Below are 23,357 nucleotides of genomic sequence, written 5' to 3'. Positions count from 1 at the left end.
GAGTGAAAAAGTTGGCTTAAAGCTCAACATTCAGAAAACTAAGATCATGGCATCTGGTCCCATCACTTTATGGTAAATAGATGGGGAAACAGTGGAAACAATGACAGACTATTTTGGGGGGCTCCAAAATCACTGCAGATGGTGGCAGCCATGAAATTAAAAGATGCTTACTCCTTGGAAGGAAAGTTATGACCAACCTAGATAGCATATTCAAAAGCAGAGACATTTCTTTGCCAACAAAGGTCCATCTAGTTAAGGCTATGGTTTTTCCAGTGGTCATATATGGATGTGAGAGTTGGACTGTGAAGAAAGCTGAGCATGGAAGAAATGATGCTTTTGAACTGTGGTGTTTTAGAAGACTCTTCAGAGTCCCTTGGACTGCAAAGAGACCCAACCAGTCCATCCTAAAGGAGATCAGTCCTGGGTGTTCATTGGAAGGAATGATGCTGAAGCTGAAACTCCATTACTTTGGCCACCTCATGCAAAGAGCTGACTCATTGGAAAAGACCCTGATGCTGGGAGGGATAGGGGGCAGGAGGAGAAGGGGACGATAGAGTATGAAATGGCTGGAATGCATCACCGACTTGATGGACATGAGTTGGGGTAAACCCCGGAAATTTGACAGACTGGCCTGGTGTGCTGTGATCCATGGGGTTGCAAAGAGTTGGACATGACTGAGCGACTGAACTGAACTGAGGAAGGCATTATGACAAGAAGTGAATAGAAGAGTAGAGTCAGAGAAACTAGTTAATAAATATCTCTAACACACAAGAAAGACTACAGATGAGAAGAAACTAGTTTAACTTCACTTAGGAATACAAAAATATGTAGTATGAGAAGAGAAAGCAAGGAATGTGTCAACCAGTTACTAAACTACTTGGTGGACAATAACAAAAGCCAGAAATTACTAATATTTGAGATTCAATTTGAGACTCAGTTTTGACATCAGAGAAATCAGAAAGAATGCATGTTTCCAGCACAAGATTATTTCTTTGTTTTCTGAGATGCCTAATTAGAGTTTTTAATGTGAAAATATAAGTAAAATCTAAAACAAAAAAGAAGGGGAGTTTGGAGTTAGGAAAGGATGTTCGCTCATCAAAAAAGAATTGACTTAAAAGCTTTTCATCACAGTAGTACAGTCTGGATAGAGGAAGACCATCCTGGCAAGAAACTACGCTCAATACAAAAAGGAGACCATTGACAGTCATACTAGCTGTGCACTGTACAACAGAAACAGGTGCCACTTACATAGACTATGATATACCTGGAGTCTCCTGGAGTTTTTATTGCATCGCTTTCCCAGCTCTACTTGTTAGTTGGGGAATATAGTATATACTCCCTTTTCCTGCATGCCACAAAGATCCCCTTGAGACAAATTTCAGATAAAATAGATTAAGTATTCTTTTATGGTACTGATTCTTAAGAAATCCATTGTATGTTTCACAGACTTCCATTGTTTAAATAATTCCAATTTAGTTTACTAAATTCCAATTTAGTAAATATGAAATATGTTCCTTGCCTCAAAATATTCTTAAATTAAAAAAAAAAAATTATAAGCTAACCAAATGAAAGTTCACCTTACCTTTCATTAAAATATATGAACATAAAACAAATTATATCATAACTTTATTTTTCCTTATCTAAGTCATTCTACTTTTGTATAAATTTGAGGGGTTGAAAAGCTTCATTTTGATTAATTTTTGAATGCCTATGTTGGCTTTAATGAAAGTGGAAATCTTTACTATAAAGTCTATATTTTATTTTGTTTTGTTTCTCTTTGAGAAAATTATTTTGAAAATATTGTTGAGTTAGCCAAAACCACTGCATCACTTTCTTATTCTATTTGAAAAGTAAGGGATGGACAAGATGCTTTAAGAACTACATCTGTATGTAAATGCCACAGAGAAGATGTATTCAACAAACACCTTCAGAACCAGATCACTACATATAAGAAATCAAGCCAGGTCTCCTTTTAAAGCAAAGGGCTAAAAGGAAAAGAAAAAAAAAAATGCTTTGAAAAGTAGTTAATTTGTACCTGTTACTTTCTGAAACATCCAAGATTATGGATATAAAACCTGTGAGAACATCTTTTGTTTCACAGGCAGCATGTATTTTAGATTAATGGAAATGCTACTTTGCTTTGGACAAGGATTAGAACAACATTTTAGCAATCCTGATGCAGGAAGTATATTTGAAGGTTTTTTGGGGTTTTTTTGCCCTTTATCTTTTCAAAAAATATTTACTGAGTTGGCCAAAAAGTTCATTCAAGCTTTTCCATAACATTTTACAGAAAAACTCAAAGGAACTTTTTGGCCAACCTATCTTCATGGGAAATAAATGAGGAAACATTGGCAGACTTTCAGTGGCAGACTTTATTTTTTGGGCTCCAAAATCACTGCAAATGTGATTGCAGCCATGAAATTAAAAGGCACTTACTCCTTGGAAAAAGTTATGACCAACCTAGATAGCATATTCAAAAGCAGAGACATTACTTGGCCAACAAAGGTCTGTCTGGTCAAGGCTATCTATGGTTTTTCCAGTGGTCATGTATGGATGTGAGAGTTGGACTGTGAAGAAAACTGAGCACTGAAGAATTGATGCTTTTGAACTGTGGTGTGGGAGAAGACTCTTGAGAGTCCCTTGGACTGCAAGGAGATCCAACCAGTCCATTCTGAAGGAGATCAGTCCTGGGTGTTCATTGGAAGGACTGATGCTGAAGCTGAAACTCCAATACTTTGGCCACCTCATGTGAAGTGTGGACTCATTGGAAAAGACCCTGATGCTGGGAGGGATTGGGGGCAGGAGGAGACGGGGATGACAGAGGATGAGATGGTTGGACGGTATCACCGACTCGAACGACATGAGTTTGTGTAAACTCCCGGAGTTGGTGATGGACAGGGAGGCCTGGAGTGCTGCGATTCATGGGGTCGCAAAGAGTCGGAAACGACTAACTGAACTGAACTGAATATTATCCTAAGCTATCCCTAGAAAGCAAATATTAAAATAAAACAAATGACTGAGATTGTAAAAATAACTTGGAATTTCTCAAAATAAATAACATTACTCAGTACATATTGAAGAAAATATTTTGGCAAGTATTTCTTAATAATTATAAGATTTGCAAAGTTTAAATTATTGTATTAACACAAAATCTACATTTATATTTTCAGCACAGGTAATCTTATTTTCAGTGAACTTGCTAGCAGTAGTGAAATAATTACCAGAACAATTCACCCTAGTATTCAACTTTCATTTCTTCAAGTTAGTTTCATCTTTTTCTTCCTAAGTAGAATGTTGGAGAAGGCAAAGGCACCCCACTCCAGCACTCCTGCCTGGAAAATATCATGGAAGGAGGAGCCTGGTGGGCTGCAGTCCATTGGGTCACTAAGAGTTGGACACGACTGAGAGACTTCACTGTCCCTTTTCACTTTCATGCATTGGAGAAGGAAATGGCAGCCCACTCCAGTGTTCTTGCCTGGAGAATCCCAGGGATGGGGTACCCTGGTGGGCTTCCATTTATGGGGTCCCACTGTCGGACATGACTGAAGCGACTTAGCAGCAACAGCAGCAGAGAGAATATTATAATAGAGAGAGGGGCTGCCAAATTTGCATTTGAAGATTGAAGTAACACAGTAAGTTTAAAGGATTTTACATATTGGCTAAAGAAAAATGAAATGCTTTAAGTATGAGAAATAGGACATCAATCTTTTTTTACAAACATTGATGAAGGCAAATCATATAGGCATGATAGAGCTGAAAAGCTACACACTAGAAGGACATACTCCAAATTTTTATTGAAGTAAAAATTAAGCAGTACATTCCCATTCAATATTATTTTTTGGATTTCTTTGAAGAGTCAGTTAAACCACTGATTTATTTCTCTATTATGACATTCTGACTTCTTAATCACTTATAACAAGGTATCCTATTTAAGTGCATTTTTGCAGAGAAACCTGGAGTGATTATCTTCCAAACTATACATATAAGATATTAATGTCTTTTAAATTTATAATAAACTACCTTGGTATTTTTAAATATTTTCCTTTCTTTACATTCTACCACTCTCAAGTAAATGCACTCTTTCTGTAGGCTTGAATATAGCACCTTCTACCTCATTCTTTGGCACTGTGGGCAAGTGCTCTTATTGGTTCTTTTTTGTTAGCAATTAACATGGCCTCTGGTGCATACACTGAGTGATGTCTGCCAAACAGATGGATTTCAGCACCTCTTAAATGAAAGCTGTCCTTGAATCCTTGAACAAATTTTATATACTATATAAAAGAGCTTAGTTATACCTTTAAATGTCCTCTGAAACGCAAAAGAATTATTGAAAATCACTGTTACTTCATTAATTCCCAATGAATTTAATCAAAAAGTACCAAAAATTAGGTATCTTAAGACAACAGAATTTTATTATCACACAGTTCTATACACAGAATTTTGAAATCAAGGGTCAGTAGCACTATGTATGCTCTGTCCTACTGAAGAATCCTGCCTTACTTCTTCCTAGCTTGCATAAGGTTGTTGGAAATCCTTGTCAGTCCTTAGCTCTAGATATGTAATTCCAATCTCTGCCTCAGCATCACATATTCTTCTTTCCTGTATGTCTATATCCAAATTTTGTTCTAATAATAGTGACAATCAATGGATTAGGGCCCACATTAAAATCTAAACTGACCTTATCTAAAGCTGAACATATCTGCAAAGATTGTATTTCCAAATAAAGTCACATTTACAGATACAAGGGACTTGGGTCTGAATATATATTTTTAAGGGAAACATAATTCTACTCCCTAAATGTTGGAACAAAAAAGTGGCAGGATTAATGGATATAGCATGAGCAGGGATTTCATGTAACTGGCTAAAAGACTATTATCTTTCAACATTCAATTCAGGGCCTAAAGTTCTTTGTAAGTTTCCCTGTCAACCATAATCTGAATGGTTCTCCATTTTGTGAATTCATAAATACTTTTAACCAGTATCTTCTATTTGGCGTTTTTACACCTTTCTTCAAGTACATAATACAAAATATAAAAACTAGGCTGCTTATTATTCTATTTTTTTCTTTTAAGGATACTATAAACTTTAAGACTACTCTAACATGTAATAGTTACTTAGAGATAATTAAATTCCATACTTTCCATTATGTTTTATTTAGCATGATGAATCTTACATGATTACATAGGGGAAACAAATATAATGATGTCTTAAAACCACAACATTATGTGTGTCCAGATAATTAAATGTGGGGCAAAAAGGTATTTTGTACAGCAAAGGAAACCAGAAACAAAACAAAAAGACAACCTACTGAATGGGAAAATATACTTTCAAATGAATCCAATGAGAATATACTGCTTATGAAAGACCTGCTTTAGGGCAAAGGACACATACAGATTGAAAGCAGGGATGGAAAAAGATATTTCATGCAGTCAGAAATGACAAGAAAGTGGGGCTAGCAATATTCATATCAGACACAATGGACTTTGAAAGAAAGAACAGTAAATAATGAAAAAAGAATCAATACGAAAAGAAGACATTATACTCATTAACATATAAACACCTTATACAGGAGCACCTAAATACATAAAACAATACCAACAGACATAAAGGGAGAACCTGACAGAAATACAATAATAGTAGGAGACCTTAACACCCTATTCACATCAGTGGAACAGATCTTCCAAACAGAAAATCGATAAGGCGACAAAGATTCTTACAGTTGGACTTCATTGATATTTTATTTTTTTTTAATTTAAATTTATTTATTTTAATTGGAGGCTAATTACTTTACAATATTATATTGGTTTACATTAAAAAAATTCAGAATTCATTTTCTTCTCATGTGCAAATGAAACTTTCTCTGGGAGAGACTACCTAATAGGACAGAACAAGTCTCAACAATAAGAGGACAGGAGTTATTTCAAGCATCTTTTCTGACCAAAATGGCATGAAACTAGAAATTAATCTCAGAAAGATAAACAAGTAAAAAAAGATTACATGTGGAATGAACATGAGACTAAAAAAAAAAATTGGTCAACGATGAAATCAAAGAAGAAATTTAAAAAATACTTGGACCATTAAGTACTACTGATGCAATGTACAACATCCCATACATATAATTAATATTGTTGTACATTATATATTAAAGAAAATAAATTCTAAGAGTTCTCATCACAATGGAAAATCGTTTCTGTCTTTAATTTCATATCTTTATGAGACAATGGAGTTTACTAAACTTACTGTGATAATCATTTCATGATGTACATCAGTCAAATCATTATGTTACACTTATATAGTGCTGGGTGTCAATTATATCTCAGTAAGACTGGAAAAAAAAAAAAAAAAACAAATACTTTGATAAAAATGACAAAACAAACCCATACAAATCTGTGAGATGCAACAAAAGCAGCTTTAAGAAGGAATTTCATGCAATACAGGCCTTCCTCAAACGACAAGAAAAATCTCAAATAACAACCTAACCTATCAACTAGAAGAATTAGAAAAAGAGGAACAAACAAAACCTAAGGTTTGCAGAAGAAAGGGGAAAAAAAGGAAAGATAAAAGAGGAAATATATTAGACATTCATAAAATAGGAGAAAAAAAATCAATAAAACAACAGCTAATTCTTTGAAAGGATAAACAAAATCAACAAACCTCTGCCCAGACTCATGAAGAAGAAAAGAGAGACCCAAGTAAAATAATAAAAGAAAGAGGGGAAGTAACAACCTATAAAAGATATACCAAAAATAAATAAATAAATAACAGAATACAATGAACAAATAAATGCCAACAAATCAAAAGTGAATCAAGAAGAAAAAGATAATTTGAACAGACTGATCACTACAAGTGAAACAGAATCTGTAATTAAAAAAAAAAAAAAAAAAAACACCTCCTTGTAAACAAAATCCAGGACTGGACAGCTTAACTGGGGAAAGTTACCAAACATGCAAAAAAGAACTTATATCAATCCATCTCAAATTTCTTCCAAAACATAAAAGAGGGGCCATTCTCAAAGTCATTCTATGAAACCATCATCACCCTGATACCAAAAATAGACAAAGACACTACCAAAAAGGAAAATCATAAGTCAGTATCTTTGATGAATATAGACGCAAAAATTGTCAACAAAATTTTGGCAGACCAAATACAAAAACACCTAAAATGTATCATACACCTTGGCCTGGGTGGATTCATTTCAAGGTCAGAAGGATGATCCAATACATACAAAGCAATCAACGTGACACACCATACCAACAAAAAGAAAAACAAAAAACACATCATCTCAATAGATGTAGAAAAAGCATTTAATAAAATTCAACCTACATACAGATGACCAACAAGCACATGAAAAGATGCTCAACATTGCTATTAAAATTATAATAGTGTCCGACTCTTTGCGATCCCATGCACTGTAGCCTACCAGGCTCCTCTGTCCATGGGATTTTCCAGGCAATAGTACTGGAGTGGATTGCCATTTCCTTCTCCAGGGGATCTTTCCAAGCCAGGGATCAAACCTGGGTCTCCCACATTGAAGACAGACGCTTTACCATCTGAGCCACTAGGGAAACTTTATTATAATTATTAGAGAAATACAAAGCAAAACTACAGTGAGGTCTCACTGGTCAGGATGGCTATTATCAAAAATCTACAAACAATAAATGCTGGAGTGAGTATCGAGAAAAGGGAACCCTCCTACACTTCTGGTAAAGTGTAAACTGAAACAACTACCATGGAAAACACTATGGAAGCTCCTCAAAAAACTAAAAATAGAACTATCATATGACCCAGAAATTCCATGCCTGGGCATATACCAGAAGCAAATCATAATTCAAAGAGATAGATGTGCCCCAATGTTCACAGCAGCACTATTTATGACAGCCAGAACATGGGAGTAGCCTAAATGACCACTGATAGAAGAATGCATAAAGATGATGCAGTCAATATTTACAATGGAATATTACTCAGCCATAAAATGTAATGAGATTAGGTTATTTTTAGAGACATGGATGGACCTAGAGAATGTCATACAGGGAGAAATCAGTCAGAAAGAGAAAAACAAATATTGTATAACATCACTTATATAAATGGTAAAGATGATCTTATCTGAGAAGCAGAAACAGAGACAGTCTTAGAGAACAAATGTATGGATAGCAAAGGGGCGGGGAGTGGGAAGAATTGGGAGATGGTGATGCATGCATATATACTACCAATGCTATGTATAAAATAGATAACCAATGAGAACATACTGAAGAGCACAGGAAATGACATAATGCACTCTGGTGACCTGAATGAGAATGAAGTTCAAAAGGGAGGGAATATATGTATATGTATGGTTGATTCATTTTGCCATAAAGTAGAAACTAATACAACATTGTAAAACAACTGTACTCCAATAAAAATAATTTTTAAAAATAAGTAAATAAAAATAAAGAAAAAATTAAAAATATAAAGGCAACCCTCAGAATGGGAGAATATATTTACAAATGCAAGGGATTAACATCCAAAATATCCAAACAGCTCATTCAACTCAATTAAAAAAAATAATGGAATCAAAAATTGGGGAGAAGATCTAAATAGACATTTCTCCAAAGAAACCATACACACAGTGAGAAACAACATGAAAAGATGCTCAGCATCACTAAATATTAGAGAAATATAACTAAAACTATAGTGAGATATCACATTAGGCTGGTCAGAATGGTTATTATCAAAATATCTACAAAAAATAAATGCTGGAATTTGCAAAGTATATAAGCAACTCATACAACTCAGTAACAGAAAAAAATACAGCCCAATCAAAAAATGGGTAGAAGACCTAGATAGATATTTCTCCAAAGAAGATATACAGATAGCCAGTGAACATATGAAAAGATGCTCAACATCACTAATTATTAAAGAAATTCAAATCAAAAAAACAGTGAGATATCACCTCACACCAGTCAGAATAGCCATAGTCAAAGAAATCAACAAACAATAAATGCTGGAGAGGTTGCAGAGAAAACAAAACACTCTTGCATTGTTGATGGGAATGTAAATTGATACAGCCACTACAGAGAACAGTATGGAGATTCCTTAAACAACTAGGAATAAGACTACCATATGGACCAGCAATCCCACTATTGGGTATATACCCTGTGAACACCATAATTGAAAAAGACACATGTACTCCAAAGTTCATACCAGCACTCTTTACTCCATAGCTAGCCCATGAAAGGAACCTGGACATTCATCTGTCAATGGATGAATACTCAATGGACAGATGAATGGATAAAGAAGATGTGGTACATATAGATAATGGGATATTACTTAGTGATTAAAAAGAATGAACTTGAGTCAGTTCTAGTGAGGCGGATAAACCTAGACCCTGTGATACAGAGTGCAGTAAGTCAGAAAAACAATTATCATGTATTAATGCATATATATGGAATAAAAAAAATGGTGTTGATGAACTTAAGTTGTAGAGAAGGAATAGACATGCAGATATAGAGAATGACTTATGCACACAACAGGAGAAGGAAAGAGTGGGATGAATGGAGAAAGTAGAAACAATATATATATACTACCATGTGTAAAATAGATAGCTAGTAAGAAGATCCCATATAACACAGGGAGTCCAGCTTGGAACTCTGTAATGACCTAGAGGGACAGCATGGTGGGTAGGAAGGAGGCTCAAGAGGGAAGTGATACATATTTAATTATGGCTGATTAGTGCTGTTGTATGTCAGAAACCAACACAACACTGTAAAGCAGTTTTCCTACAATCAAAAAAAAATTTTTTTTTTAATAAATAAAAAAATGAATGCTGTAGAGGGTGTGGAGAAAAGGGAACTCTCTGACACTGTTTGCTGGAATGTAAATTGGTACAGCCATTATGGAGAACATTATGGAGGTCTTCAAGAAAAATAAAAATAGAACTACCATATGACCCATCAATTTCACTCCTGGGCATATACCTGGAAAAAAAAACATAATTCAAAAAGATACACAGACCTCAATGTTTACAGCAGCACTATTTACAATAGCCAGGAAATGGAAATAATATAAATGTCCATCAGTAAAAGAATGGATAAAGAAGATGTGGTAAATATGCATGCTGTACAAACATGTATATATGTTGTTGTTATTGTTCGTTTGCTCAGTCATGTCTAACTCTTTGTGACCATATGGACTGCAGAACGCCAGGCTCCCCTGTCTTTCACTATCTCCTTGAGTTTGCTGAAACTCATGTCCACTGAATGTGCCATCCAACCATCTCATCTTTGTCATCCCCTTCTCCTCCTGCCTTCAGTCTTGCCCAGTATCAGCGTGTTTTCCAATGAGTCAGCTCTTCCCATCTTTGATTCAGTTGGCCAAAGTACTGGAGTTTCAGCTTCAGCATCAGTCCCTCCAGTGAATATTCAGAGCTGGTATTCTTTAGGATTGACCGATTTGATCACCTTGCTGTCCAAAGGACTATCAAGACTCTTCTCCAATATCACAGTTTGAAAGCATCAATTCCTCAGAGCTCACTTTTACTTTTCACTTTCATATTGGAGAAGGAAATGGCAACCCACTCCAGTGTTCTTGCCTGGAGAATCCCAGGGACGGGGGAGCCTGGTGGGCTGCCGTCTATGGGGCCGCACAGAGTCGGACACGACTGAAGCGACTTAGCAGCAGCAGCAGCAGCAGCAGCCTTCTTTATGGTCCAACTCTCATATCCATACATGATTACTGGAAAAATCACAGCTTTGACTATAGGGACAATCGGCGGCAAAGTGATGTCTCTGCTTTTTAATACACCGTCTAGGTTTGTCAGTTTTCTTTCCCAAGAAGCATGTATCTTCTAATTTCCTGGCTGCAGTCACTATCCACAGTGATTTTGGAACCCAAGGAAATAAAGTCTGTCACTGCTTCCATTTTTTCCCCATCTATTTGTCATGAAGTGATAGGACTGGATGGCATGATCTCAGCGTTTTTTTTAATGTAGAGTTTTAAGCCAACTTTTTCACTCTCCTTTTACCCTCATCAGGACACTCTTTAGTTCCTCTTCACTTTCTGCCACAAGGGCGGTGCCATCTGCATATCTGAGGTTATTGATATTTCTCACAGCAATCTTTTCTCCAGCTTGAGCCTCATCCAGCCCAGCATTTTGCATAATGTACTCTGCATAGCAATTAAATAAGCAAGGTGACCATATACAGCTTTGACGTACTCCTTTCCCAATTTTGAACTAGTTTGGTGTTCCATGACTGGTTCTAACTATTGCTTCTTGACCTGCATACAGATTACTCAGGAGGCAGGTAAGGTGGTCTGGTATTCCCATCTCTTTAAGAATATTCTAGTTTTGTGATCCACACAGTCAAAGTCTTTGGCATAGTAATGAAGAAGAAGTAGATGTTCTTCTGGAATTTCCTTGCTTTTTCTAAGATCCAGGGGATGTTGGCAAATTGATCTCTGGTTCCTCTGCCCTTTTAAATCCAGACTGTACATCTGGGAGTTCTTGGTTCATGTACTGTTGGAGCTGAGCTTGAAAGATTTTGACCCCATGGACTGTAGCCCACCAGGCTCCTCCATCCATGGGATTTTCCAGACAAGAGTACTGGAGTGGGGTGCCATTGCCTTCTCAAAATATGCTATCTAGGTTGGTCATAACTTTCCTTCCAAGGAGTAAGCGTCTTTTAATTTCATGGCTGCAGTCACCAAAATGGTACAGATGAACTTATTTTCAAAGCAGAAATAAAGACAAACAAGTAGAGATAAAACTTATGAATACCAAGCGGGAAAGAGTGGGTGGAATGAATTGGGAGACAGAGATCGACATATATACACTATCATGTATGAAATAGATAACTAATGAAACCTACTTTATAGCACAGGGAACTCTACTCAGTGCTATTTTGTAACCTAAATGTGAAGGAAATCTGAAAAAGAGGGGATACATGTATATATATAAATGATTCATTTTGCTGTATAGAAGAAAGCAATACAACACTGTAAAGCAATTATACTCCAGTTTTTTTTTAAAGAATACTATGAAAAAGAAGTTAGAGAGGAAACATCATGTACATAAATTGAAGTGGTCTTTTTAGAAAACTTTCAAAATGCTTCTCTCAGTAGTTCCCAGTTATTTGTGTTAATTCTGGTTTCATCTATTATGTAATTTTTATTTTAATGGATGAGCAAGCAAGGCTCATTATTTAATGGATGAGCAAGCAAGGCTATATTATAGAAGTGTTACCTCTTCTAGGTACACTGTCAAACAGGTTTTCCTTAAGGTAGAAAAAAATACATTCAGATGTACTAAAAATGGTAAATTAACCATACTAGGGATTCTTAGATATCTATAAGAAGTTTTGTTTGATGCAAATTCATATTTAGGTATCAACTAAATATCTAGTAGGAACTTTAGGCGTTTAAAAGCATTAATCCATATTGTGCTATTCATATGTCAGAGTTTCAGGCTTTCAAAATGTTTTACTGATATATGGCATATATTTTTGAAAAAGCCCTGGTTGTATGCATAACAAGAATTACTTTTGTCAGAGATTACACTGCAGTAACTATTAGAAGATCTTGGTTTTCATCCTGAATTTTCAACATACACAATAAGCCTGAAAACGTATTTCCCTCAAAGAACCCTCTGGTCAGCTGGATCCCTAAAATCCCTCTGGCTCTTACCATTTTATGAGTACTCTATTCGTCTAAAGAGAAGCAACCATGTTGGAAGAATGGGTAAGGAAAACGTAGCATACACATATAAAGAAATAACATTCAACCTTAGGAAATAAGAATCCTGCTATATTCAACAATATGGATGAACCTTAAGGACATTACATTAAGTGAAATAAGCCAGCCACAGAAGGACAAATACTGCATGATTTTGCTTATGAGATATCTTATATAGTTACAGAAACTGAGAGTATAATGTTATTTGCCAATGGCTGGAGGGAAAGGAAATGGAGATTTGCTATCCACTAGAATTAAAGTTTTAGTTATGTAAAACAGATAAGTTCTATTCTACAGATCTGCTGTTCAATATTGTGCCTATGGTTAAGAACACTGTATTGTATACTTAAAATTTTGCTAAGAAGGTAGATCTTATGTTAAATTCTCTTATCACAGCAATGAATGTTAATTCAAAATTATATAACCACAATACATATTTAATCAAATTGTTTTACTGCTGTGAATAAGCAATAATATACAGAACCACAGCTTCTTCACTGTACATTTTAGTCTCATAATTGTCATAAATAAGGTGGTAAAGAGAAATACTTGTTTGATAGGATTAGTATATGTAATATTTATTTTGTAGAATGAAATTATAGTCAGTTACTTCTAATTAATTTATCTTAGTTGGATAATTGTTGATTCACTAACACAATCTTTGTGCTATCCATTATATAAATCCTTACCATATATTTAAATGTATATATTATATAATTAGTTTGATTTTATATACCATGTTAATTTGACTTTCAGTTTTTTGACTGGTAAATATTTTAACTCTTGTAGGATGGCTTATAGGACAGTTATATTGACAGAGTATGATAGTGATAAAACCAAACTTATTGTTTTACTTGCCATAGCAATGAGTGGAATAATCTAGTTTGCAGACTACTGATTTCATGTCTATAGCATATAAATCAATACATTTGTGCAGGAGCTTGTAAATCTGCACTTTAACAAACACTGAAGGTAATTCTGATGTAAATATTACAAAAAAACCACACACACACACAAAACCCCATATGAGAAATACTGTTAAATTTGGAATTATTAGCATATATTTGTCTGTCGTTTAGTCGCTAAGTCATGTCCAACTCTTTTGTGACTCCATGGACTGGAGCCCACCAAGCTCCTCTGTCCATGGGATTTACCAGGCAGGAATACTGGAGTGGGTTGCCATTTTCTTCTCCAGGGAATCTTCCCAACCCAGGGAATGAACCCATGTCACCTGCATTGGCAGACGGATTATTTACCACTGAGCCACCAGAGAAGCCATTAGCATATATATATAAAATGTATATATTCCAAACATATGAAAGATAATACACCATATAGGTGTGTGTGTATATATATACACACACACATATACACAAACTAATGTGTACGTATTTGTGTGTATATCTAATTTATGTGTTTGCATATAATATATGGGCCTCTGTGGTGGCTCTGCGGTTAAGAATCCACCTGCAATGCAGGAGATCTGGGTTCCATCCCTGAGTCAGGAAGATCCCCTGGAGAAGGAAATAGCTACCCACTTCAGTATTCTTGCCTGGAAAATCCCATAGACAGAGGAGCCTGGTGCTACAATCCATGGAGTCACAAAAGAAACACTCACACTTTTACCTAGTGTCCTTTCGATGGCAATCTGCAATGTCGTCTTATTCTTCCTTCTTCATACTTCTCTTGCCTATGTGACACCTTATCCCTTGTATTTCCTCCTATCTCTCTGTTTTAGACTCCTATCAATGTGTTTTTGTTTTATTACCATCAATATCAAATACATATCAGTTGTGCTTCTACTCACAGCTATTGAATCATATAAATAGATACTGTCTATCAGATGGCTTTAATATGTCTCAAAGAGACTTATTACTAAAACAACTAAATAATATTACTAAAACAACTCTCAATAATCACAGTATTTCTATTCGAAACTTGACCTTTCTTCAACATTTTCCAACTCAGTGAGTATATCTCCGGCCTTCACCAATTTATGCTCACTAGAAAACGATGTTTTATTAGAACACCACCTTCTTTGACATTCTTCATTACAGAGGTCTTTATCACTATACCTCCTAAATATGTATCAGGTTATTCTACTTCTTTATCACCATCAATATCATCCTAATACAAGCTATCATGATTTTTTTCTTAAATTACAGCAATCACCTCTTAAGAGATTTTCTTGTAGCTAATCTGGCCTCACTTCAAATCAATCTCTATATTTCAGTAAGAATTATCATCTAAAAATGCAAACCTCTTCATTTAATTGATTTTGATAAAAATCCTTCAATAAATTATCAGTATTCTTATCAAATTTTTACATTTCTTAAAATACCCTTTTAGTCTAGATTTTACCTATGACTTCATTTCACTAATTCCACCATTCTTCACTCAATTACTGATTTTACTTTACACTTCAATGATAACAGTGCATTAAAATTTTTAAAACAAATAAATATGTATTTTCTTTTTAAAAATATTATATCCTAAAATTATGTTTTGAAAACTCTGCAGTTTCATGAGACCATGTCTTGAGTTTCTAAAGAAATAGATCATATTCACCCATATCATAGTGTTTAATTTTTGCCTTCAAATAACATGGTACCTAAAAGATATACTTACAAAACCAAAGGCAAATTATTTCCAAGACTATTCAATTAATTTGAAAAGAATGCCAAATATGAACTGGCACACTAAGGAATAGAACTGTAGGAACAACTTTTATTTCCTTTCACAAGTTTTGATAAAATCAAAGTACTTTTCATTGAGTGATAAAGAAATACTTGATGAAATGCTTCATCTTTCAAAATTCCACTCTATATATCAGTATCCAATCTTCAAAATTTCCTCAGCTCTGATAATTACTCCTTATAATTTTCCTGAATCTGTTAATCTTTTAAGATATCTAATTCTTTAAAGGCCCAAATATAGTTGTTCTTGAATCCCAATTTTGCCTCAGGCAATGACATCAATGCTAAGTTGATAGAAACTGTCTACTTACCATATTGTAGGTGGCTCAGAACCTTCTATTTCTAAGTAATCATACTTTTCTTCCATTTGGAAATCAGTAAATATGAGTGAAATTGTATCCCCAGGTTCTGCTACAATGGTCCAAGTACAATCAGCATTATTATGGTATTCATTAGGAAAACTAGGGCTTGATATGATGCCACTAGATCCTCTCATTGTTCCTCCACATGCATCTTCAGCTGTTGAAAACAAAAATGAGATGTTCAGATATAAATCATTAAGAGAAATGCTATTAAATCAATTGTTAATATTATTGAATAAAGGTAACAGGACAAATGTTTTGAAACCAAATGCACATTATACTAATAGAGATTAAATAAAATGTTAAGTTCATAAAAATTTTTAATCACATATATAAATATAAATGCTATCATGACTGGGCTTCCAGGTGGTGCTGAAAGTGAAAGTGAAGTAGCTCAGTCATGTCCAACTCTTTGTTACCCTGTGGGCTGTAGCCTACCAGGCTCCTCCCTCCATGGAATTCTCCAGGCAAGAATACTGGAGTGGGTTGCCATTTCCTTCTCCAGGGGATCTTCCTGACCCAGGGATCGAACCCTGGTCTCCTGCATTGCAGGCCGACGCTTTAACCTCTGAGCTACCAGTGGTCCTGGGTGGCACTAGTGGTAAAGAATCCACCACTGTGAATCCACTGTGAGTGCAAGACATGCAAGAGAGGTCGGTTTGATCTCTGAGTAGGGAAGATCCCCTAGAGTAGGAAATGGCAAATGGCAACACAGACAGAGGAGACTGGCAGGCTACAGGCCATGGGATCACAAAGAGTCAGACATGACTGAGCAAGGAAGGATGGAAGGATGGGCTATCATGATTATTTTATAATCATTGGTTGAAATAGCAATGATGTAAATAAAAACTGTACTCCAATCAGAGCTCAGAGTAAAAGAATTAAGATTTTCTTTACATTGATTAGATGATGGAGTAAAACAAAAGAAACATTGTTCTTAAGGTCTATAATGGGAAATTTTCAGTCACTTTGTGCATATTCATGATAGGTCTCAGCTTTGTTTTTATTTCCTTAATGTAGTTATGTACCAAATAAATAATATGAGAGAATATAATAAAAAATAAATTTTTGTCATTGACATTCAAAAGTTATTGAAAATGTTTGTGGAAATGCAATTTAAATAAAATACATCACATATCTAGGACACTTTAATTAGAAAGAAATAATATAGCCACTACAATAATATACTCAGCAACACATCTTTAGTAACATATTCCCTATGACTATCAAGCAATGTAAGCATATTTTGCTACATATTCATATAATACATGTATACACAGTATTATAAATGCAATGACATCAGTGACAGGTTGAGTAGACGTATCAACTTATTATACTGTAGGTGGTTCAGAACCTTCTATTTTATAAATCATACTTTTCTTCAATTTGGAAAGTTTGTACTAATGTTACGTTTGGACATTTGGACCTGCGGTTCTCATTTTCCAATAAGGGCCACAGATTCTCCATGAGTCTATTTTTAACTAATGGAGTATGTTAACAGAGAAATTATATGACCACCAATGCTTAATGCTAAAACATAAGATAAAGCTCATTGTTTAATAAAGAAATTGAAGCTATAAAATGTGTCTTATCCTAACATGGTTTAAGCTGGTCAATAGGCTACTGGTCTATTTGTACAATAAAATTTCTCAAGATTTATGCTGTTGTCTTGAGCCACTCAGGGAATTCCTTCAATTCAAATCAAATGTCTGGGGAAATATCTAGCTCTATAATGACCAATTATTGTTTGATGAAATAGCTAACACTCTATAAGGTTAATAAATAGAGATATACAGCATTCTATTTTACTACACAATGGGCACAGAATGGCAACATGCTTTGGTACTAAGAATAATTTTCTTATTAAATTGTATGCATTAAATAACATTAGCTTCATTCTGCCCCACTCTTTATCCACCTAGCTCCATAATTCAAAATTTAAAAGCATAAATATATTGCTCTTAAAAGATAACTTAATTTTTATCATACACTACGGTAAGTATGGTATTTATTTTAATGATGCCCTCTCTACTTTTTTAAGTTTGATGAGTAATTAGAATGACCTAGTGGTCCAGTATAGACTATGAGATATATTACTATAATTTTCTTGCCAGAATACACAATGTCTTCCCTCAATACATTAACTTTAACCTCTGGTGAAAATGTCTACAGCTTTCAATCCAGAACCACAAATTATTTCCACTCTTTGTCTTCTCAGTAGTAACACCAAGGATAAGTATTGCTTCAGAAATGAAATGTTATACTATCATGTATTTGTAGTGTAACTGGTATGCAACATACTCAAACAAGTTCTGTGAGCTCTTTATTTCTCTGTCTAGATAAAATCTCAGGGAGAAACATTTTAGTTCATACTCAGAATAAGAAAAAAATACTCCAGTTTTTAATTCAAAAATATAAATTTGTCTATTAGTGTGTCTAGTCCTGGATGTTGTCATTCAGTCACCCAATCATGGCCAACTCTGCAACCCCATGGATTGCAGTGCACCAGGCCTCCCTGTCCCTCACCATCTCCCAAAGTCTGCCCAAGTTCATGTTCATTGCATCAATGATGCCATCCAGCTATCTCATCCTCTGATGCCCTCTTATCCTTCTGCCCTCAATTTTTCACAGCATTAGGGACTTGTCCAATGAGTTGGCTGTTAGTAGCAGATAGCCAAAATACTGGTGCTTCAGCATCAGTCCTTCCAATGAGGATTCAGGGTTGATTTTCCTAAAGATTGACTGGTTTGATCACCTTGCTGTCCAAGGGACTTTTAGGAGTCTTCTCTAGCACCACAGTTCAAAAGCATCAATTCTTTGCTGTTCTGCCTTTTTTATGGGCTGGCTCTCACAATCGTACATGACCACTGGGAAGACCATAGTCTTGACTACATGAACATCTGTCAGCAGAGTAATGTCTTTGCTTTTCAACATACTGTCTAGGTTTGTCATAACTGTCCTTCCAAGAAGTAATCATCTTCTGATTTCATGGCTACTGTCACCACCTGCAGTGATTTTGGAGCCCAAGAAGAGGAAATCTGTCTCTACTTCCACCCTCTCCCCTTTTATTTACCATGAAGTAATGGGGCTGGATGCCATGATCTTAGTTTTCTTAATATTTAGTTTTAAGCTGGTTCTTTCACTCTCATCCTTCACCCTCATCAAAAGGCTCTTTAGTTCCTCTTCGTTTTCTGCCATTAGAGTGATATCATCCACATATCTGAGGTAGTTGGTGCTTCCTCCACCTATCTTGATTTCATTTTGTAACTCATCCGGCCCAGCATTTCTCATGATGTGTTCAGCATATAGGTTAAACAAACAGGGTGACAGAAGACAGCCTTGTCATACTCCTTTCTCTATCTTGCATCAATCAGTTGTCCCATACAGGGTTCTAACTGTTGCTTCCTAACGTGTGTACAGGTTTCTCAGGAGACAGATATGATAGTCTGGTATTCCAATCTTTTTAAGAGCTTTCTGCAGTTTAATGATATAAAGGCTTTGGTGTAGTCTATGCAACAAAGATAGATGTTTTTCTTGTCATGGCGAAGGGGCCTGGGTAATGCAACGAAGCTATGAGCCCTGCCATGTAGGACCACCCAAGATGGATGGGTCATAGTGGAGAGTTCTAACAAAATGTGATCTAATCCACTGGAGAAGGGAATGGCAAACCACTGCGTTATACACGCCATAAGAACCTCATGAACTGTATAAAAAAAATTCCTAGCTAATCACACACAAAAAAATTATTTCATTTGGGTAAAGATTCTTTGCTTTCCTTAGCTAAGGCCTGTGGCAAATGGGGCAGAGGTGAGGGATTGAAGTCAGCTTTTCTTTTCCATTGTCCCCTCTAGAATTTCTTTTTCATCTCTCCCTACTCACTGAGTTTCCTATGGTTCATCGTAGATTTGGAAGTAAAAGAGATTAGGGCACATGAATATTATTTGCCTCGCACTGATTTGGTACTGGTTTCCAAGGGCTTTGGCATATGATTAAAGAAAGATGATTCATTTTGATTGTAAATCTTTTCGTGCGACCCTCAGAAGTTCCCTTGTTGTGGATGAATTGTTTCTCTGGCTGACTGCTTATTTTCTCCACCCTACTGTTAGGTAGGAAATTAGGCATGAGCAACGAAAGGTGGCCTAGCCAAAAAGGATGCAAGCTATTCTCTAAACCTCATCCCGGACACACCCAGAGGAGCTAACAGATATGCTACAAGACAACCTCAGAGACTTTTCCAACTCCTGCACATCAACCCTAGGCACACAGTAGAAACAAACTAACCATGAGGTCTTCCGCTTAACCGTAGGCAGCCAGGAGGCAATTAAGGATTCATAAATATTCTATACATATATACAACTGATTATATTGCAGAGGACACAACCAAATGGAGGAGACAGGAAATATAAAAGGGGGGAAGTCAAGAGGGAACAGTGGCAAGAACGACTCTTTTGAGGTTGGTCTGTTCCCATGTCTTGGGAGTGTCTGTTTAATAACGATAAATCTGCTTGAACTGTAACTGAGCTGTAACTTGTCTGTTGTTTTAAACCCTTTAGTCCGAAGATGGTCCAGAAGATGTTCCAAATTTTTATTGCAATGAGAGAACCAAGACAGAGAAATAACCAACCCAAGAACACCATGTGTATAGAATGGTATGTTCTACTCCCTTTCCAACTATATTTCTTTATCCTTATGGGTAGACCCTTTGGGCAGGATCTAAGATAATTCCAGGCTATAACTCCCTCTCAAAAGTCTTGTATATGGTCAAGGAAACATGCCCCATTTATTTATCCTCTGTGGAAATGCAATTTCTTCCCAAATGTAGACTTCTTGGTTTGCAACAGATATTTAAATATTTCAGCTAAGGTCTTAATAATAATACACTGTGTTCCCCAAGCTCCAGAGCAAACAAATCCATTTGTCTGCATGGTCTCCTTTAAGAAGTAATCTAGGCACATAGAAGACAGAAATCACCCCAAATTCTTGTCACATGAAATGCAGAGTAATTCATAGAATAGTTCACCCCAGGGAAAGTCTTATTTTATAGAAAAAGAACTTGAACCCAAAAGTATAATTGACCTGCATGAAAACAAGCATGGGAATCGAGACCTTCCAGCATTCAGACCAATGCTCTTGCCAATTCCTGTATCAAGTTCTCGGTTCAGTACACTTGTTTGATCTCTTTATTACTACAGAGACTATCATAGAATCAGCAATTGACAAAACTGTGAAATAAGTTTTCTTTTAGCTCATTAGATATGCAACATTTTGCCTAGGTGACCTATTTGAATGCCAGAACATTTGTATTGTGATTCAACCTGGATTTACTATAATATTTATAAAAACAAATACAGTTTTATCTTGCAGTAGAATGTATTGCCTAAATAAAAACTTCATTGTTGTATCAAGAGTTAGAACAAGTAAAAGGCAAACAAACCATGAGACTTTTATATATAGTGCTGTGCTCTCTCTGCTAAATAATATTGCCTGGTCTCTGGGTAAAGTGCCTTGATACATATCGTGGCAATGACAGAACCTTTATTCTTTCAGCATCAGTCTGTCTTGGTCACCAGCCTTGCTCATTTGATTAGTGTTGTCTGTAGTATTTTCTGTCTCTTATGTCACAGAAAGGGCAGGGCTCATAGAAATTATTCAATAGAACCACAGAACATAGAACATTCAATAGAACATACTCAAGATACACATGAGGTGATACTGGTTATTTGTATAAGCTTTCTTTGAATTTTAAAGTTAATTCATTTGGTCATCTAGTCAAGCAATGTTCTTCGAGATATGCTAAAATACCAGGAGAAACTGTGTTAGTCTTTCATGCTACAGTGGTTATTTAAGTCAGCATGATACCTGCCTAACTGATAATTCTGTACATAGCAGAGATTAAGGCTCTAAATAAGTAACAAAAAACATATAAAATTACATTTCTGTCAGGTACCTTGAAGAAGGAGTGTTTAGTACTGACAATGCATGTTTGTGGCTCTGAAGTAGGAAGTGATGATGGACTAGAAACCTGAAGGGTGAATAGTTAGGCATTAACTACATGAGGAAATGAACATTGTTTTGAGTACATACACATGTTTTTTCACCAGAGGAAATGAGCATTCTCCAAAATTCCCCAAGCTGAGAAGAAAAAAATAAATAAATCGATATGCAACTTCCAAGACCTTGCAGGACATTTTTGACAAGACTATGGGATGCATTCAGAGGAGCAATGGAAAGTTATTAATGGGTTTTCAGCAAAGAGATGACATGATTGGTTTTGAGTCTTAAAAATATTCTTGCTGCTCTATAAAAATGACAGAGAAAGGAAATAATGGAAGATATAGATTAGGGGACTGAATCAAGAATCCAGTCAATTTTTCTCATGCTTTATTATTCCCAAAGATAAACTATCTCTCATTTATTCAGTAGTTTAGAATATTTTTGTCTCAATATCTTCAAAATATTAGTTTGGTCTTTGTAGGTACTTTGGGATAAACAGCATAATTGCACAATAAATAAGAATAATTATCTTAGATCCATTTTTAAGAATAATGTTTTTCATCTAAAGAGTAAAGCAATATGATTATATATTTTAGACTTCTCATGATGTTAACTAGAAGTAATGATGGCTTCAAAATGTAGTTATTTAACATACTAGAAATATAAAAAGGTTGATGGTTTCTCTACTCTTGTTCTAAAAATGATTTAGGTTGTTAAGACTTAAAATGTGATTTCTTTCTTTTTTTTGAATGCAATACATAGGCTGAATGATGTTAGTGGCATGTTAAGTTTGCAGAGTCACTCACACTATTGTAAAACATGAAGGAAACAACCAACTCAGCTAACAGAATCAGTGAGGGCAATGTAGTCATTTAAGAACATGATTTTTTTAATTAATCATTTGAGTTGAAACTTATTCCAATTACCTGCATGAAATACTAGCAACTTTGTCTAAATTCTTGATGTACTCAAATATATTGATAAAAATATAGCTATTAAATTTAAAATGCTATTAAACCTAATTTTAATTGTTTATAATATTGTAAATCTACCATCAAATGCTCCTGTTTCTACACTTTAAAATAACTGAATTTATAGAAACAATACCCTTTAATTTCTTACCTATAAAGCAGGGGGAAAAGTCACAAAATAAAATCAAAATTATTGGTATTAAGAAGAAAAAAGCTTAATAATTTGCAGAAATTTATTTTTCTTAAAATCAAATTTTATTTACATTTAATTACTGTGACACTTATTTAGATACTGAAAATAACTGATCTTGCTCTGATTTTGAGTATGAGATCATACTCATTTGAAGTAGTATAAGCTGGAACTTCCACAAAAATGTCAGTCAGTTCAGTCACTCAGTCCTGTGCAACTCTTTGTGACCCCATGAATCGCAGCACGCTAGGCCTACCTGTCCATCACCAACTCCTGGAGTCCACCCAAACCCATGTCCATTGAGTCAGTGATGCCATCCAACCGTCTCATTCTCTGTCGTCCCCTTCTCCTCCTGCCCTCAATCTTTCCAAGCATCAGGGTCTTTTCAAATGAGTCAGCTCTTCACATCAGGTGGCCAAGTATTGGAGTTTCAGCTTCA

The 23,357-nt window shown here is 35.4% G+C and overlaps 1 protein-coding gene across 1 annotated transcript in view; it reads right to left on the bottom strand.

The window, feature by feature from the left end:
- Positions 1-23,357, bottom strand: part of CSMD3 (CUB and Sushi multiple domains 3) — a 1,491,512-nt gene that overhangs the window by 1,042,544 nt on the left and 425,611 nt on the right. The window contains exon 5 of the mRNA XM_010863441.1: positions 15,713-15,920. Coding sequence (XP_010861743.1) covers positions 15,713-15,920 — 208 coding nt within the window. The remainder of the gene's footprint in view (positions 1-15,712; positions 15,921-23,357) is intronic.

This window comes from Bison bison, unplaced genomic scaffold (genome assembly GCF_000754665.1).
Source record: "Bison bison bison isolate TAMUID 2011002044 unplaced genomic scaffold, Bison_UMD1.0 scf7180017864491, whole genome shotgun sequence".
NCBI lineage: Eukaryota > Metazoa > Chordata > Mammalia > Artiodactyla > Bovidae > Bison > Bison bison.
This window is presented reverse-complemented; position numbering and strand designations above follow the sequence as displayed.